The sequence below is a fragment of the Pollicipes pollicipes genome, unplaced genomic scaffold (assembly GCF_011947565.3).
Source record: "Pollicipes pollicipes isolate AB1234 unplaced genomic scaffold, Ppol_2.1 Scaffold_4295;HRSCAF=5057_pilon_pilon_pilon, whole genome shotgun sequence".
Classification (NCBI taxonomy): Eukaryota; Metazoa; Arthropoda; class Thecostraca; order Pollicipedomorpha; family Pollicipedidae; genus Pollicipes; species Pollicipes pollicipes.
In genome coordinates, this window is record NW_023596461.1 from 11,613,528 (window position 1) to 11,632,177 (window position 18,650).

An 18,650-nucleotide genomic window follows, 5' to 3' on the forward strand; every position below is an offset into this window, starting at 1 on the left:
CAACAGCAGCTAAGTAACATAGGCCTGTATCAGACTTTCCACTTCCTTGCCACCGGAACAAGCTGGCTGCACAGCAAACACCAGCAAACGCGGCACCGTGCCCCCAGCAGGGACAGGACGGATTTTTATGATTGAGTACCCTGGGCACGCTCCAGCAAACGGTTTGGTTGCATATGCTGGAAAGCCGCCTGTGAGTTACGTCAAGTCTTCTTCTTGGACGGGCTTGTGTAGATATGAAAATGAGCAATGACGTCATCAATTCCGATATCGCACACCATACTGTCCACACATTTGTAGAAATCGCGCCACTGTGTGTCTCATTTGCGGCAGGATAGACCTTGCCAATGCCAAAGTATCAAGGACTAAATCTTGTGAGATATAATTTGCTGTTGTTCATATATCTAGAAACATTTTCCATATTTTTCGCGGCTGCATATTGCATTACTGCAGACTTTCTTTAACTGTGACATTAAAAAGTGCAAACTGACAATGGCTTTCATTTTAGTATAGCATGTTTTGGTATAGAAAGAAAAGGTTACAAATATTTCATTGATTACGTATCTTTAAAAGGCAGTCGAGCTTTTCTCACTATCTGTTGAACAAATTGATATTTTAGGGGAGCTTGCGAACAAAATACTTATCGTCCGAAAAACTCATTGCTTTTCCAAAAGTGATGTTATTCCACCGAGTGGGAAATGCGTCTGCTGCGCTAGTATTGTATTTTCGGAAATTTTGTGTTTCCATGATTTTGCGGTTGTATTCTCTGGAATGCCTGGGAAAATTGGATAGTTGGGAACGATAAGAGACCAAGGGGAGTGAGGTAAGCTCTATGCGAATACTATGGACGTATATTGCACGTCCACTTGTTAGTGCATATGCTATTGCGCTACCGAAACCTGCACTGAGTTGTCTTAAGTTCGTGAACCCATGCGTCTACCCATGCAACATTTTTTTGCAGACATTTTAGACGTATGGACATTGGTGCTATTCTGGGTTCAAACAGCTGATATAGTAACATACATGTTTTGACATAAGCAGCATTAAACATTGTGCTTGCTGCCCAGATTGAAAAAATACACTACAGCCTGAAGAACATGCCTATTGCTGCAGCAACATGAAGGCAATAAATTCAGTGCATATTCACCATGAATACATGAACCCACAGTTTGGAGTGCTGTCACAACCAAATTCAGAGCTTAGACTGCTGATGTCTCTATTAACTGTAATAGCACATACTTTTCAGCAAACATACTCTGAGAATTTTTGTTCTCTGCAAGCTAATTTTCAAAATCCAGCACAACCTGGTCTGGCCTGAGATAGGCACTTACTAACATGATGTTTAGCTCATCAATGTCCTGCTGGTATCCTCTGCAATGGATGAATTTCTTGGCAGACTTGCCCTCAACCTTTGTGCAACTCGTAAGTGGATTTGCCCTAATAATGGCTTTGTTTTGTTCATTAAAATTGGGTGTTCTGTGATCATTTCTTAAGGTCATGGTTATCATACATGGGATGTCACAAGTTTTAAGCATTTATCAGGATATGATGCACGTCAATATGGTAAGAGGCCACCAGATCAGGCTGTGCCAACATCCTATGGCTAATTTTGATGCTTTCCTTCATGCTTAGTTTCCATGTGCAGAAAGCTTTTTGGTAAAGGTAGGGCTTTTATATTTCTGAGCCATCACTCACATCCAGTGCGTTGCCTTCATTTCTGAGAGCTGCATGTGTTTAAGGCTTAGTGTTGAAAGATAGTCATTAACAGGGGTACATTCTCTTAACCAGAATTACAGATAGGGTTTCAGGATGATATTATGTTGTTAGCTGGAAAACCTGTAGCTTTCAAGGTTTTTTTAGTACTGGTAATCTGCCATCAGTGGCCTGGCAAGGGTCTTAGCACATTGCATGTATCTGTAACAGCAAACTGACATTGGGGATAACTGGAGTGGTAGGTATGACAATATAGTGAACAACAGTTGGACCTGTTGGAACCTCGGCCCATTGCTGTGACCTTAAAAGGAAGGCCAGCGGTATCAGTATTGTTCTCTATGGTCTTCTCTTTTATCAATATCTGCCCTTAATTTCCAGGCTAGAACTGAGCCAAAGAACTGATAAATTAATTGTCCTTATGTGGATATAAAACGGATGCATGTTGTAATGGTGCTCACTGATTCTATTCATATATAAAGAAATGGTAAACTTTACTTTTATGCATTTCTTCCCCACCACCATTGTCAACAAAATGACCTCTCACAAACCCGATCAATTTTAGAATCATTGGCCTTTAGAACCCCATCCAGTATCTAGGCTGGCAAAGGCAAGCACAGTTTGATGGGGAAGAGGATCAGTCATTTCACTGAAGCAGCTGTTAGGCTGGGATGCTTACTTTTGTCTAAGTTGTAGAGTGCAAAGGCTTTCAAACGGTTAGTGAAAAATGTTTTTAATGTCTTTAATAATTGGGTGGGATGTTTGGTCTTCAGTAGAACTCACATGGCCTCTTTGCATGAACAATTGTTGCCATAGAACATTCAAATATGTTTCAATTTGAGCAGAGGCTAAAATTGGGATGAACATAAGGGTTATGAACAAGCTCAGATAGGATATACCTGCAGCTCTAAATAATTGCAGTAACTACCATTTTTCTTGGGTACAGTTAGGAGCACAAAATTGTTGTGTACCATTTAGCAGCAGGTGCCAGCTTTTGCAACACTTCTGATTTATTGAACCCTTAGTGCAGCAGATCAAGAGCATGCATGGCATCCATTGACCCACCTGTTTATGGTGTTTTTCATAATCATTCTCAGATCTTGGCAGGCAGAATACATGTGAATTTGACTTCAACTTTTTGGTGTAAACAAGTGTACTTCATACCTGTTGTCATGTGGCCAATTTAATGTTGTCCAACCCTTAGTAACAACAGGGACACTTAAGTATGTTTGTCAGGGCCCAGAAATCATTACATGTGGGCTTTTATTTGGTGTCAAGCGCAAGATGCATACAGCAAGATATATAGCCATGAAGAGCATGTAGTTCCAATGCAATGTGGCCAGTATTCATCCATAATGGTATTTTTGAAATACTTTAGTCACAGTGTTGATAGACTTAGAATGAATTTTCTGATTTTGTTTGTTTGAAATGGATTGGCTTCATTATTTGCAGATGTTAGTCATAACATAGGCATTAAGCCTTGCTTTGTTCTTTTTGTATTTGCCTACCATCTGTGATTATGTGCCACAGATTGGCAATGATGCCTGGAGTGAACAGCCATGATTTTCAGGCACACAGACACATAAGATATACTGGTCTTTAGTGACAGAAGGGTGATTCTGTAGGATTTTTGCTCTGAGAGCGATTTTGTGAGATGTATAATGTCCAAGTTTGAAGGTGCCTGCAGGCAGGATGTTTTGCCAGATATGGTATTCCTGCAATCTGATAATATGAGATGTTGCTACCACGACATCATTACACAGAAACATAAAGTCTTCTTATTTCGAGAAAGGCTCGCTCCGTGACCGGAGGCTGGTCTCGGGTATCGGCTCCGCTGCGCGAGAGACCTGCGCAGTTTGACGCAGGGGAGGGCCGATAATGGTGTTTGCATAACTGTGAGTGGATGCGTGCGGTCGGTCACGAGCGCTCGAAGACAAACCATGGATCGGTAGCTCTCTGAGCATTTTATCGATTTGCCATATCTCAGCAGCCAGAGAAGACGAAGGTCTGAAACTGATAGCCCTTACCGTGTATGGGCTGTGCTCCAAATATTGTGATCTGGCAAATAATATGCGTGAATGTTGGTCACCATGCGCTGAACCATGCACCTGTGTTGCTATCATGTCCCATTATCCCCCGATGTAGGGCACACGTGTTGTATTGGAGGCCGGTTTTGGAAAGCGTCACATTACAGCTTCCTGGTCTCTTACTGGGGCGCCTGTGGTCCGGGTGGTATTGAGGTTACCCCGCGATTTGTGTACGGAACATTTGCTTGCGCCATGCAGTCGGCTTCGCGAGTTGGTCTGTTCTTCTTGCCGAGATCTGACACCTGTCCCTGAAAACGTCCAGCAGCGAGCTGAGTCGTGGACGTTGCTCGAGGGCGTGTGACAGGCTGCACAAACCGCCTCAATTTGCCACTGCCATCGCGTGGTCCCGGTTTACTCAAGATTATTGGTCTCATATCGTCGTGGAGTCAGTTTTAGCCAGTTTGCCAGGAGCCAGTTTGGAGAGGTTTTAGCTCGGTTGTGACATTTGTGGAACAGCTTTTTCACAATAAGCATACTTTACGTTTTCCATGTTGATTGCATGGAGCATGTTAAATGCGTTTTAGCTTGTAATGTCTTATGAATGTCACGCCCGGTCCAGCAGCTTGCATGCAGGCGTCTTTAAGGATGCACACCATAAGCTTTACAAAATCGTGCTTCTTTTCGCTGGGAGCTATGAAACTGCGATCAGTGCTTGTTAAGATATGAGCCTCCGAAATCGTGACGGCTGGGGCCGGTCTGGCACGTGCCGCTCAACTTGAGCACTGTATCGCCGTCCAAGCGAGCCTCGCTCGTCACGAGCACGCCCGCGGCCGTGCGCCCGTGTACGCTCGTGCCATTGGCCGGGGGTCCCACCGGCATTCGTGGAACACGTCGTGAAGCAGGTGACGTGATAGCAAGACGGCACCACTTTGGCATTCCTGAAGGGGGGGGGGGGGGGGCAGATTTTCCTCGGCTGGTCGCAAAGCAGGTGCCTCCGGTAGTACATCCGGGCTTAGGCAAACCAGGTGTTGGTGGTACGTGCTAGGGCGCTGAGCAGGTGGCGGCGGCGGACTCCGGGGCGGTGCTGCGTCACACCACTGTCCGTGGACCGCGGCTAAATCAACTAGCCCGAGGTGGCATCGTTGTGCGTCACCTGGCAACGGAAGTAGTTAAGCGGGCACTAACCCGCCGTGGCATGCGCTATACGAAATGGCGACTTGGTGGGCGGTGGAACCCGGCGCTCAGTCCACCGAACCACTGGAAACCTCTGGCTGGTCGGTGTGGTCGTATTCGTCGGACTCTCGCGAGCGTAACAGCGGCATCAAAACTAGCCCATCTCGGGTTGACGCGGGGGTGTCTGCATTGTCGCGCAAGGTGTTGACAGATGGTGGCCCTGCCGCTAACCTGGCGTGTGTCGCAGCGGCGCGCTGTGTGACGTCACTGGTGCTGCCATGGCCGGCGGCATCCTGTCCTCCAGCATGGACGATCTGCTGCCGAGCTCGGTGGACGAGCTGTGCCGTAACCCGCTGCTCTGCCCGCTGTGTAACCAGGTGAGAGGCGACGGCGATCCGCCACGCCGTCCGTGCCGGTGCCAGTGCCGGTCGGCCGGCCCGACGGCCGCCCACCCACGGCTGTGCTCTGATTGCGAGCATGGCTTGTGCAGCTGCCGTGGTCAGCAGCATTGCAGCCATGTGTGCCTGCTGTGTTATCGACGGTCGCAGTGTGCCATGCCGATTCTAACGAGGGAAATGGAAGGTGGTAGCAGTGGGTTATGTATGGGTCGCACCGCGAACATTTTCGTGGTGAGGTAGACATTTTGTGATGGAGGCACTGCGTCATGATCCGCGTTAAGGAGCGTAGAAGTCTTGAGCGGTCGCTGTGCGTGTGTCGCTGCGCAGCTGACTGCCCCGTCCGACACCATTGACAGGTGTACGACGAACCGTGCCTGCTGGTGTGTTTTCACTCGTTCTGCGCCAAGTGTTTGCGGGTGCGTGTGGTGGACGGACGGCTGAGCTGCACCATCTGCAGGTGAGTCCCGGCCCCGGCCCCGGCCCCGGCCCCGGCCCCGGCCCCGGCCCCGGCCCCGGCCCCGGCCCCGGCCCCGGCCCCGGCCCCGGCCCCGGCCCCGGCCCCGGCCCCGGCCCCGGCCCCGGCCCCGGCCCCGGCCCCGGCCCCGGCTCCGGCCCCGGCCCCGGCCCCGGCTCCGGCCTCCGGCTCCGGCTCCGGCTCCGGCTCCGGCTCCGGCTCCGGCTCCGGCCCCGGCCCCGGCCCCGGCCCCGGCCCCGGCCCCGGCCCCGGCCAGCAGCCCTTATCCCGTCGTCGGCAGCCGAACCGCACGGCGTCGACCGCCTGCTGGGTGAATCACCGCCCGCAGTCCCTTTGTCCTCACCTGAGTCAACACTCAACCCTGCGGCCGGCACCACCTGTGCTCAGTCGAATACGACGAACGACGGGAGTGACCAGCCGTGCCAGGACCCGCTGCCCGGGGCGTGGCCCGCTGCCCGGGGTATTACCCGCTGCCTGGGGTATGACCCGCTGCCTGGGGTATGACCCGCTGCCTGGGGCATGACCCGCTGCCCGGGGCGTGACCCGCTGCCTAGGGTATGACCCGCTGCCTGGGATATGACCCGCTGCCCGGGACGTGACCCGCTGCCCGGGACGTGACCCGCTGCCCGGGGCGTGACCCGCTGCCTGCGGTGCGGCGTCTGGCCTGGTCTGACCCGCACGGGCTGGCTGCGGCTGTCGATCGGCGCCGCGGCCGCCTGGTCAGCCAGCCCGCGGGTCCGAGCGCAGCCGGGCCCCGCGCGGCCGCCTGGTCAGCCAGCCCGCCGGTCCGAGCGCGGCCGGGCCTCGCGCGGCCGCCTTTGACGCCGCGCTGCCGGCCCGACCTGCCGCAGTAAGACGACGGGTGCTGAAGGACGGCAACAGCTTGCCGCCGGCTGACGTGCTGCTCCGCTTCCTGGTCGAGTTCTCCACCGAGGCGCGCACGCCCTGCGCCAACTGCGAGACCACCGAGAATATCAGCATGTTCTTCTGCAACACCTGCGGTACGGCATCGCCGCTCTCGTAATGCCAAGCTTGCTTTCGGCTTCGTCGCTGATGAGATCAAAACCGGTTTCAGCACGAACGAAAACGATTGCAGGGGCTGTGCAATAGAGCGATCACGGCACGTTCGTTGACAAACAGGATGGGTGAATTACTTTGGACGAGTATTGGGCCCGTTGGGCTAAGGCCCAAGTGATGTCGTTGAGTCCTTTTGAACTTTTTTGCATTTTTGGTTTGCGAGACAAGTTAGCGGAAATAATGTGGGCGAGACTCGCCTCAGATGGATGATAAACAGAAGATGGGGGCTGGTTACACCTGTCTTGTATCCATATGGAAGTGGCGGTCCCCAGCTGGCCCGGTGGTCATCGTGTACCGCCCAGTGGCGCGAGGAGATGCCGAGCTGCTGCCGCCCTCCGCCGTGGCCGCCTCGCGCAGTCCACCCCGGCATGGCCGGCGGCCGGTCTGCCAGCCACGCCCGGGTACTGGTGGCGCGCGGCGCGCGGTCAGCGCGCTCGTGGCCCGTGGTGGGGGCCAGCTGCGGCCGCTGCTGCAGCCACCGCTGAATGGCCGGGTGGAGCGGACCGATCTGTCGGTGATTGGTGCCGCTTATGGCGCCCCCCACCCAGACACACGCTATAGCCGGCGTCAATAGGCCGTGGCGAAGTAATTTCCCGAATGTGCAAAAAAAAAGTGCCGTTGCTGAATATGTCCAACAGTGCGCAGCTTCCTACCGACCTTCTCCAGCCCTGCTCCCTCACTACCGTGCCTAGTTATTCGGCTATATATATATATATATATATATATATATATATATATATATATATATATATATATATGCCCGGGTAGCGGGCGGTGCCGTGCTCGGCTGACTGTCTCTGCCGCCCACCGCTCCAGGCCAGGCGCTGTGTGAGCGCTGCAAGAACGAGACGCACCGCGCCAAGATGTTCTCCATGCACGAGGTTATGACGCTGTCGGAGCGACTGCGCAAGGCCTGCAAGCAGGTGAGCGGCCGCACCCGGCTCCGAGGCTCCGCCCCGTCGCCAGCGACGCCGCCGTCGCCCGCCAGAGAGCGCTGCCGTCCGGCACCGTAGCGCCCACGCGAATCTGTGCACGTGCAGTGGCGTTTGGACCCAGTGGTCTCGTCGTCCGGTATGCCTCTGTGAATGCATAGTGACTGGTGGTATCGGGGCCGTCTGAACGCTACAAAGGCCGTCGTGCACCTGTTCCCCTCGTGCCGAGGCTGCGGCATGATTCACGGCCACACGGCCCTGTCCGCTGATCTCAAGGTCGCAACGGTGTACCGCTGCAGCAGCTGAGGCGTGCCGGTGTCTTGTATGTCGGCCGGTCGTTGACGTCCGCGATGGTGGCGCCGTTGGCCGCAGTGTGCGGTGCACAACGAGCCCCACATCATGTTCAGCACGGACAAGAAGGAGCTGCTCTGCATCAAACTGCTTCCGCGAGTACAGCGCCGAGTCCAAGCTGCACTGCGTCGACCTGGACACGGCCTACTCGGACAGCGTTGCGCCGTCTGGAGCGGACCGTGGTGGTGGGTAGAGCGCGCCCGCCCGGACCCGGGGACTGGGCCTGAGCCGGGGCCACACCCTGTCCCCTGAGCTGAACTGCGCGCTGCGGACCGAGGTCCGGGTGAGCTGATTGCAGACAAAGTCGCAAATGGGCATAGGTCGTTTGTAGCATGAATGAGTACGTATGTTAACAAGTTGCTGTGCAGATGATGGATGGTGTCAACTCGGCTCTGCTGATCGGCTCAGCTCGCATTGATGTACCGCTCATGTTCCGTGGCCTCCCAGCTGACGTTACAACGGCATTGATGAGCAGCGCCTTGAATAATGCTAACAAGCTGTCCGTGTCTGAAGGACGTAATCAATATTGTGGGGTGTACGGGGACAAAGTGTCAGCGAGTTGTGTCTGTCAAGAGGGCACACGTGGGCTGCAGAACGCGATGAGGTGCAGCGCCATCCTGGGCCAGCCCGTGTGTTCGTGGCCTGAGTACCTGCGAGCTGCAGAACTCGGTACACGGTCCGACATCGCCCGGTACGGGCGCGTGTGTGTCCGTGCCCAGAGTATCTGCAAGCTGCAGAACTCTGTATTGGGTCCGACACCACCTGCTGTGGGCGGGTGTGTGTTCGTGCCCAGAGTATCCGCGAGCTGCAGAACTTGTACAAGGGTCCGAACACGGTCCGACAGCACCGGGTATGGGCGTGTGTGTGTCCGTACCCAGAGTATTCCCGAATTGTAGACTCGGTGCGCGGGCCAACATCACCTGCTGTGGGCGGGTGTGCGTCCGTGCCCAGGGTATCCCAAGCTACAGAGCTCGGTACACAGTCCGAACACGGTCCGGCATCACCCGGCATGGGCGCGTGTGTGTCCGTACCCAGAGTATCCGCGAGCTGCAGAACTCGGTGCGGGACGGCATCATCTTGTACCGGGCGCTGCTGGACGAGGTGCGCCACAACATGGAGGCCGAGAAGACGGCCGTCGCCACGTTCTGCCGCCAGCTGCACGAGACCGTCAGCCAGCTGCAGGAGCGGCTGCTGGCCGATGTCGAGGGGTACGCGGCGGCCGGCGCGCCGCCCTCCGCCGCCGTCTCCTCAGCATGCCCCGCCGTGCGCCGGTGGCGAGCCAGACGAATGTGCCGGCGCCGTGCTGCTCTCGTGTTAGGCCTGTGTTGGGAGCTTCGTGCGTGGCGCGGTGGAACGGCAACCCAGGCTCTGGCCTCCCGTTGTTACGTTTGTCTTTGGAATCTTAGCTTGGTTCGCTTTCATGTGCCAACATGTTATCTTTGGCGCGGTTCAGTGTGTTCACGCGATTGACTGGTCTTTTGTCTGATGCCAACAGCGACCTGCATGAAGATGCCTGTGCACTGTGTAGTTGGCGTTTAGTAGGCCGAGTTAAGTGGAACGCCTGCTTTGTTTTCTTTCCGTGTTGGTCCATGCTGCCATGATCTTGTTTTCGTTTACCTGGCCAGCTTTCATCAGCATCTGAGTTATGTTCCCTGACTGAAGCACTTCAGTTGTTTTTGCGTTCATCTTGTGAGCATGTCCTCCACACTGCATTGTGACTTTTGCGCAACTGAACTTGTTGATATGAAGTTTTTACAAACTGTTTATTTTGTTAGGCAGGTTTTGTGGAGCTCTTTGATGTTGCTCTTTGCTCTTTGAAGAGCTTCTATTTCCTTCTTTTTTGCGCTGTTACATCGTCGGCTTGTAAAAACCCGATAAAGTGAGCTTTCATTGAGATCGTGTTTAAATGCATTACCAACGCTGCTCGGATGGCCTGGCTTGTGCCGGTGGATGCGCCGCGTTGTTTGAACGCATTTGCTTCACTTCTGGCTCTACCTGCCGTGTTTTTCGTACCCAGTTGCTGTTTGTCGCCTGATTCCTTTGGCTGCTGTGTAAGCATAGACTGCGGTCAGAGAATAAGCTTTCCGTCACACTGTGCATGTGTTTCATGCATTCTGCGCGGCATTGTTTGTGTTATTTTCCGGGCTTTTTGCCATCGTGTTGTGATGCCTGGCTGCGACCCGCTACTTCCCGAATACATCGCACCAGCGCTGCTACGGCAACTGTAGGAGAGCTCCACATCGTCTGTCCGCCGCTTCTGCTGATCTGTTCGCCCGCTGGCTGTCGTTTGTATCATGGTTAGCCAGGGTCTGTGATGGACTTCCCGTTGCTGCCATTTGGGAACGCTTTTGCGTGCGCTGACGCCCGATGGCAGTGAGGCGCGTATGGTCCGACCGAGCCCCGTTCTCCCGCGTGGGATTGCGGGCGCTCTGGTGCGACGCCACCGCTGCCGCGCCGTCGGCCGGCGCCGGGCTGGTGTGCTGCCGCGGACCGGCGGCCGGCGCCGACTACCCGTGTCCCCCGGGCTGGCCGGCGCTGACCCGGCGCCGCCGTCGCCGCAGGCAGTACACGCAGAAGACGTCCACCTTCCAGCAGCAGCTGTGTGACCTGTGCGCCCTGCTGCCCGTGCTGCACGTGCACCTCAGCATGTGCACCACCTTCACGCACTCGGCGAACAAGACCGAGTTCCTGGACCTCAGCTACTCGCTGATGGCCCGGCTCTCGGACATCGCTCACATCGGCGTGCCGCTCAGGTCAGTATGCCCCAGCTGAGAGCTCGGGTCACATGGATGCCTGACAGCTTGGGGTCAGATGGGTCAGCTGACAACTCGGATCAGGTGATCAGCTGATAGCTCGGATCAGGTAGTCAGCTGGCAGCTCGGGTCAGATGTTCAGCTGACGGCTCGGCTCAGGTGGTCAGGTGGTCAGCTGATAGCTGCGGTCTGGTGATTAGCTTGGGTCAGCCATGGCTCGTGGCAGCAGCAGCAGCTGAGATCTACTGGGTCTTCTGCGCCCAGCCAGCGAGGTCAGGGTGGATCTGTTCTCGAAATGAACCGGGCATAATTCGCTCTCGTCCTCAAATCAGTGGCTTGTTATTTACGTGCGCGACCAGGACAATTACAAGCTGAATGCATTTGCAAGTTGAGGAAGCTCGGTGCAAATAAGACTGCATGGATGACGTCATGTTGTCTGGTCGCTGGATGCTGTGAGACTGACATGGTGATCCGCCCGCCGTTGCCAACGTCCCCCTGTGGCCGCGCCGCCGGGCAGGCCGAGCCAGACGAGCCAGGTGAAGACCAACTACCGGCGCGAGGTGTACCAGGCGCTGGACCCGCTGCTGTGCCCCGGCGGCGGCCGCCACGCCCGAGCCGGGCGGTCGGCTGCTGCCGGTGGCGCCGCGGCGCGCTCACACCGCCAACCGGCTGCGCCTGCTCGAGTCGAGCGGCCCGTTCGCCGACCACTGCCGCGCCATCGAGACGCGCCTCCAGAGATCACGGCCCGCTAACCGGCAGCTGCGCGAGATGTCGCCCGACCGCGCTGAGGTCGCGTGCCAGGTGAGGCGGCCGTGGCCGCCGCTGCCGCCGCCGCCGGCATCAGCAGCCGGCGGGAGTGCGTTGTTCCCGCCACCTCCCCGGAGGAGAAAATCCAACGACGACCGCTGCGGCTGGGCCGCTGGAGTGGGTCGAATGATGTGCTAGAAATGTTATGGTAAGGTGAACTTAGGGCGGGTCAGGATGGGGTAAAGAGAAGGTTACTTGATGAAATAGCACCAATTGAATTAATTGCTTTCGCAGTCTGGTGGCAAACAAAGAGACCAAAACATGTCCCATGTCATCGCTGCAGTGTAGTCATGGAGACCATGCAGACCATGTCATGCAGGCCACGTCACAAAGATTTGGAATGATCCCACGCGCATGATAAGAACTCAAATGCGTAACAAAGTGAGGTGAACAAAACTCAATTTCCCGTTTTGTGCGGTAGCATCCGAACGGTGACGGTACCCCGGAAAAGTCCGGCCGTAAGCTGGCACCGATCATCGCCAATGTTGGTGAACTGACAGGCGGCAAACGTCCTGCCACTGTCGCGGTGGGCGTCCCCTGTCCGCTGGCCACCCGCCGCGGCTCTGGTCGCGCGCCGGCCGGGTGCGCTGTGCGGCCCGGGTCCGTGACCATGTCCGTGACCACGTCGGCGCGGCCAGTGGTGGACGGCGACATCGTGTCGCTGGCCTGCCGAGGTGGAGGAAGCGCGCCTCCGGCTGCAGCACCGCTGGGACGAGGTCAACACGCGCCTGCAGATGGAGCGCGACGTGTTCTCGGCCCAGGTAAAGGCCTGACGCCCGCCTGTCGCCGCGGCTCGGCTCCGTCCCGGCCCCGGTCCCGGTCCCGGTCCCGGTCCCGGCCCGGCCCCGGTCCCGGTCCCGTCCCAGGTCCCGGGCCGGTCCCGCGGTCCACCGGTCCCGGTCCCGGTCCCGGTCCCGGCGCAGACAAGTCGAGGGCGGACAAACCACGCTCCAGCGACATGTGGCCTGCCGTGCGCGTGCCCGGATTGGTTTCGTCCCGGTTTCAGCCACGTGTGACTGCGTCGAATCGTTTGGTTCCTTGCACAGCTGTCACTGAAAGTCAGCAGACCATGGTTATTTGTATGTGCGTGTGTGTGGTTGTGTGTGTGCGTGCGCGCATGCGCGTGCGTGATGAACGTCGTGTTATGTTGTATGTTACCCGGTCGGTGGTCGGCTGTCTGAGGGTACGCCGCTGACCGGGTGTGGCGCTCGCTCCGGCCAGGTGTGTGACCTGCAGCAGCTGCGCGCCGACCTGAACCGCTTCACAATCGCCATCAAGCAGCAGACGTGCGAGCGGCCCTCCTCCTGCGACCCACTCACCAAACTCGCACTCCAGCGGCGCCGGCAAGAAGCAGAGGTGGGGCCCGCTCGTCGCCTGATCCGGGTAACGGGGGGGGAGCGAATAAATGCAGGGGAGCAGAGGATGGCCTGGGGGGGGGGGGGGGGGGAGCGGGCCCGTCTGGTGGCCGGCCAGGGACGCTCTCTTCCTGGATTGTTACGGCTTGCCATTCTGTCGTGAAACTGTCAGTATGACTCACGTATAGGACTGGAATTTCATGGGTCGTGAAGCGAAGCTGTGGTAAGGGGTTGACGCCGGTCGCTGACCTGTGGGTTACACATGGCGTGCCGGTGACGTGTGGAAGGCGTGGTGATGATAAAGCTTTGAGCTGTCAATACCCCGGCCAGTTTTGGGGATACCTGGCCGGTTTTTACCTGGTGTTCTTGTGTGAGGGCATATCCGTAAGGCGTTTCACAGTTTGATTGGGAAAATGGAAACGCAGCGGCGTAATTGTTTCCGCGTCGTAAGCGTTGAATCACAGACACTGCTGTGGAAAGGGTCGGCGGTGTCGCCAATGTCCGTCTCCAGTCAAAGTCTCGCCCGCACACGACACCCATGCTTAAGCCCGGTGCTGTGCGGCTCCGGGCGTCTCGCGCAGTGGCGTGCAGGCCCCCGCGCGCGCCCGCCTGTCCAGCACAGTCGCCGGCGTGACCGGGGCGCCGCGCCGGCAGGCCGGAGGTGCCGCCGCGGGTCGACTCGCTGCCCGGCCAGCCGCCGCCGGGGGCTGCGGCCGGACGAGCCGCCGCCGGCCAAGCCGGGTGTCCGAGCCGCTCTGGCACATGCAAGGTGGCGCGGACGGTCGGCCGAGCGCCGGCCGGCCGCCGGACGCGGTGACACAGGGCGCCGCGGCCGCCGAGCCCGGCCGGCCCGCGGCCCGGCCGATCGCCGGCCGCGCCTCGGGTAGACTCGGCGGCATGCTCGGCACGCGCCGGTAGTGGCGCCCGGACCGGCGCCGGGCGCGCGCCCCGCGCCGCCGCGCCGGGCCCGGCTACAAACTGGATGTCGCCGTGATGGGGCGTGCCTCGTTCGGTGTCCGTTGCTTGACAATAAAGTGTTGGCTTCTCGCGGTGGAATGTTTGTGTGGCATGGCCGGACCGCCGGCACTCGACGCAGCACGCCGGCGAGTGCTCAGCGAAGATCGCTCACCGACGTGAGCAAGCTGACCGTGTAATGCATCCAACTAACTAAGACATTGCGGCATCGAGTCAACGGTATGTTCTCACTGGTCCGGGCGCTATATGTCGCATAGTGCAGCTCCTTGGTCGTCCCGCCAACCCCTAGACGTTCAGTAGACATCGAGGGTGTCCCTAAAAATGTCGAAGTGAAACGGCACGGGGACCGGTGCGTGTGGTGCGAGGCTGTTATGTCGTGTGTTGTGTGTCTGGCTCGGCATGCGTGGTGGCCAAGTGTCCAGACCCAGAAGCTCAGACTCCAGTCCGGACTGACAGACCTAACAGAGCGCGGCAGCGTCGGATGTCGCCGCGCCGTACCAGGTCGATCGAGCGGCCGCGTGTGACCATGGCCGGCCGCTGTCTCCCTCCGCGGCTCGGCGCAGCTGTACCGCGCGCGTCGCCGCAGCGCCGTCGGAGCCGCCGCGTCCGTACACCGTGTGCCCTCTGTCGGCAGCCGCTGCAGACGGCGTCCGCGCGGCCGGCCGCGGGGCGGCGCCGCCGGCGGCCGCGCGCCGCGAGCCGGCCGGCGGCGAGGCGCAGCGCGGCGTGATGACCCAGCTGCGCGAGGCGGTGCGCCGCGGCCGCGAGCGCAGCGAGGAGCGCTGGCGCGAGCTCTCGCCGCGCCGCCAGTGGCGCGACCGCTCCGAGGAACGCTGGCGCAGTGACGACGAAGGTCTGATGGAGCGCGAGCGACGCATGGTGCCCAAGCTGACGTGGTCGAGCCGCGGCGACGGCCCGCCGATGGCCGCCAGCACGCACGAGCAGAGCGACTGGCGGGCCAGCGCCAGCTGGCCGCGCCGCAAGGCACCCGTGCTGACGCCCATCTCGCCGCGCGAGGTCAACACGGACTACAGCGCCGGCTCCATCACCAGCATCGACTCGCACCCGTCCGAGGGCGCGTCCCACCCGTCCGGTTTCACCAGCATCGACTCCGCCCTGGACCGCACCGTCGAGCAGGTCAATCACCGGCATCGAGAAGTCGGCGCAGCGCGCGCGCGGCCGCGAGCGCGCGCCGCGCCGCGTCACCGGCGAGCAGGTCTGCAAGTTTGGCCGCTTCACGGTGGCCAAGGTGTCGCGCGACTCGAGCGGCCAGGACAAGGCGATCAAGATCTCGGGCCGCGTGAGCGAGGTGCGCGGGTGGCGCGCTGTCGACCGAGCGCCGACTCTTCCGGCGCTCGCGGCCCAAGCCGCGCTCGCGCGACGACGCCTGCGACAACAGCTCGCCGACCGACGACGAGCGCCGACACGCCTACTCCGACTCCGAGTCCAAGGCGTCGCGGCGCGCGCGGCGCGGGCCGGTCATGCGCCGCCAGAAGTCGGCCGACGAGTGCGACGGCGCGGCGGCCGGCCGGGGCCGCGGCCGCGCGCTGCTGGCCGCCGACGGCGCCGTCCACCGCGCCGACAGCTTTGAGGGCCACGAGGAGACGGTCAAGACGATCGTGGCGGCCGTGCAGGAGTCGCGCACCTCGCGGCGGCGCAAAGAAGTGATGGTTCTGCGCCGAGTTCGTCCTCTCCAGCCCGCGCGCGGCGCGGCGGCCCGGCCGGCGGCCGGCCTCCGTGCCGCGCCGCTGAGGCGGGGCGACGGCGAATCTCGGCGGCCAGGAGCCCCACTGAGGCGGCCGGGCCGGCGCCTGGCCGCGGCTGTCCCGCCGCCGCCGGCCGGCACGACTCGGCGCTCCCAATACCCTCCACTGAGGCCCGGCGGCGACGGCCAGTCGCCACTGCGGCACCCCTGACCACGCCAGGGCGACACTAGGCGGCCAGCCTTCCGGGCGGCCGGACAGTTTCAGCATTTATCTGCCAAGTTCTCTCCAAGACCCGATGGTGGGCCGCACTGAGGCCGAGCGTGGAGCGCGCTGGTTTGCCGCTACGCCCCGCCCAGGCGGGGTCACCACCGGCCCAGGAGGACCGGCGGAAGCTTGCGTGGGTCCCGCGCCATCCTGCTCACCTACTTGTAGTGACTTCTAGTACAATGTGGCGCGCCAGCTCGGTCGCGCGGAGCCCACCGACCAGCCTGAGGGCGACCCCACCCGGAGGCCGTCTCATCGCGCCGATGTCTTCACAGGGTATTTCTGATCGTTGCTCTTCTGCCCCTGTTGCTGTCTTTATGAGTGGCTGCCGGGCCGGTGCGTGGCGCCGCCAGTTTTCTCTCACGTTCTCGTTGTAGTGGAGTACCTGCATGGACGCGTGACCGGACTGCGTGCTGGAGCGGCTTCTGTGGACGCTCTGAGCCGTGTGGTGCTTGCGGTGTGACTACGCGTAAGTTGGGAGCGTGTCCGAGCCCAGGTGATGTACCCGACCCTACCTGGCCAGGAGTTGCCTCTTGTGGCAAGACCTGGGCTGGCTAGCTGCTGGGGGAGTCATCGCTAGGAGCCACCTCTGGTCCGTGCGCCTGCAGCTAGAGCGGGGACTGGTGTTGACCGTGACCACATCGAGGAGCGAGCGGCGCGCGCGTGACCATGAGGCGTCGGAGCCGCTCGCTGAGTCCAGCTCGGCTCCAGTGAGTTGCGCTGGCTGGCGTGCTCGGGCCGGGCGTGGGCCGCCCGTCGCGACTCATTTTCTCGCCGATGCAGCGGCTACCAGCGCGCGGGCCCGGCTGCCAGCCAGCGCTGCCTCGCGGAGCGGCGCTGGTCTGCCAGATACGAGCCCGTACACCTGCAGCGTACCCGCGCGCTCGTCCCTCAGATCGCCGACGACAATCAGGCCAGTCCGTTTGGAACTCCCCTCCGTGCTGTGACCCGGCCCGGGGGGGCTGGGCAGATGTGCGTCCCATCCGCCGCCACCGACGGCGCGGGGCCGGGAACCGCGGCTGTGGCCCGCCGTCGGCCTTGCGCCCGCTGGTCAAGTCCGCTCCGCTTCGGCGTCCAGGCGGCGCTGAGGCCGGCTCGGCCCGTCGTCAGCTCCAGCGGGGGCCGTCAGCTCCAAGCGCCGCCGCTCGGTCCGCGCCGTCGTGTCTGTATGATCGGTGCCAGGTTGAGGGAGGGGCGGGCGCCGGCAGGTCACGGTCCAGCTGCCCATTGTGTGCAAATGACCCCGGGCAAGGCCGCCGCGGGAGGGCGTGGGGTAGGGGGAGGGGGTAGACGCTTCAGCGACCAAACTAGCCGTGCGCCGAGGCTAGACGAACGAATCCGGGTTTTGATCGAATCTGCGTTTGTTGTTAGTCGTTTGACTTGGCTTCCAGACAAATACAAAGCCGATACGAATGCGAATGTCTTGGCGCGACCCTGTGCTCCAGATTCCCGCTGTTCACGGACTTGTGACACTGAATGGATCTAGGGCGCGACAATCTGGCTGAAAAGGCGCATGCTCCGTGCCCGTATGCATGTCGACGACACACTCCGTGGACCTCGTGCAACACACTCGGCGTCAGTCTGCCGCACCGCGATATCGCGTGCGCCACAAAAGCAGAGCTGTCAGCAGTGTGTTCGGAACGTGTGCGCGCGCGTGTCACCAGGTGACGGGCGTCACCCGAGATACCACGTGACCGGATGCGAACGGCGGCGGCCAGAGATTTTGAGTTAGAGTTGTCCACTGCGACTGCATACCCATCGGGCTGTAACTGAAGTACGCTTCATTGCCGTGTCATTGGCCGATACAGAGGGCTCGGCTGCGCTGCCTGGTCGAGACGGGCGTAACGGAGCTGGCTGGGCCGCCCCACTCCAGCTGACTGTGAAGCGGGGCACGCGAGGCAGCCGGGCCCAGCGGCCCTGACCGTGCTCACGCCGACGGCACGGGCGGCCGCGCCTGCCGGAAACCGGGCCGCCGCGCTGGCGAGGGGGGCGGCGGCGGTGCGGCGAGCACCGCTCAGTGCGGTGTCAGGTGCCGAGCGGCGGGCGCGGCCCGGACGGCGCCAGCAGTAGCCGGGCTCGGGTCGACACGGACTCAACGGCTCAGCGACGCCATCAAGCCAGGGCCAGAGAACATCTCGCCTAGAATTCGTGCTGTTTGGGTCTTGGTCAGTGAAGACCCAGTGTAGGACAGTGAAGACCCAGTGTAGGACAGTGAAGACTCAATGGAGACCAGTGAACCGCTCAGCCGAGGTCAGTGAAGATCAGGCGTGGGCCACCGACGCCAGTCGGACGTCCGTGTGAACTGGGGGCAGTGTAACGGAAGCCACGCTTAGGCCGGGAAGGATAGAGAGAACTGTGTGGGACTCATAAGGACACGGCCAACTTACGCGATGTCTCACGCTAGGTCGGTGAGGAGTGAGCCTAGTCCAGCGACAATGGGTCCTGGCTCGGTGATGAATGGTCCCAGGACCGCGACGGACTGGTCTAGGTCAGGGTTGGCAAGCCCTAAGCCGGCCACGGCCAGTCCTAGGTCCGCGAAGCCCAACCCCAGGTCAGCGGCGACCGCTCCTGGGTCGATGACGTCTGTGCCTCGGCCGGCGACGACCGCCCCCGGGTCAGCGGCGACTGTTCCCCGGTCAGCGACCGCCGG

General features: G+C 60.0%; 1 protein-coding gene and 2 long non-coding RNA genes across 3 annotated transcripts; all 3 read left to right on the forward strand.

Moving 5' to 3' along the window:
- Positions 1 to 633: 633 nt before the first annotated feature.
- Positions 634 to 5,762, forward strand: LOC119096189 (uncharacterized). Its single transcript, XR_005094027.1, has 3 exons — positions 634 to 820; positions 5,155 to 5,284; positions 5,662 to 5,762. It is a non-coding gene; the product is annotated as an uncharacterized LOC119096189 (long non-coding RNA).
- Positions 5,763 to 6,655: 893 nt separating this feature from the next.
- LOC119096190 (uncharacterized) lies at positions 6,656 to 8,224 on the forward strand. Its single transcript, XR_005094028.1, has 3 exons — positions 6,656 to 6,781; positions 7,674 to 7,780; positions 8,162 to 8,224. It is a non-coding gene; the product is annotated as an uncharacterized LOC119096190 (long non-coding RNA).
- Positions 8,225 to 8,314: 90 nt separating this feature from the next.
- LOC119097155 (RING finger protein 207) lies at positions 8,315 to 11,698 on the forward strand. Its single transcript, XM_037220215.1, has 5 exons — positions 8,315 to 8,325; positions 9,176 to 9,348; positions 10,702 to 10,893; positions 11,411 to 11,479; positions 11,695 to 11,698. Exons 2-5 carry the CDS (start codon positions 9,254 to 9,256, stop codon positions 11,696 to 11,698), a joined length of 360 nt encoding a protein of 119 aa, XP_037076110.1. The 5' UTR covers positions 8,315 to 8,325; positions 9,176 to 9,253.
- The last annotated feature ends 6,952 nt before the right edge of the window (positions 11,699 to 18,650 follow it).

Excerpts from the sequence above, each read along its gene's own strand:
- LOC119097155 (XM_037220215.1), top strand. The coding sequence starts at position 9,254 with ATGGAGGCCGAGAAGACGGCCGTCGCCACGTTCTGCCGCCAGCTGCAC. Across the intron at positions 9,349-10,701 it reads CTGCTGGCCGATGTCGAGGG|GCAGTACACGCAGAAGACGT; the intron begins GTACGCGGCGGC and ends CCGTCGCCGCAG. Across the intron at positions 10,894-11,410 it reads CACATCGGCGTGCCGCTCAG|GCCGAGCCAGACGAGCCAGG; the intron begins GTCAGTATGCCC and ends GCCGCCGGGCAG.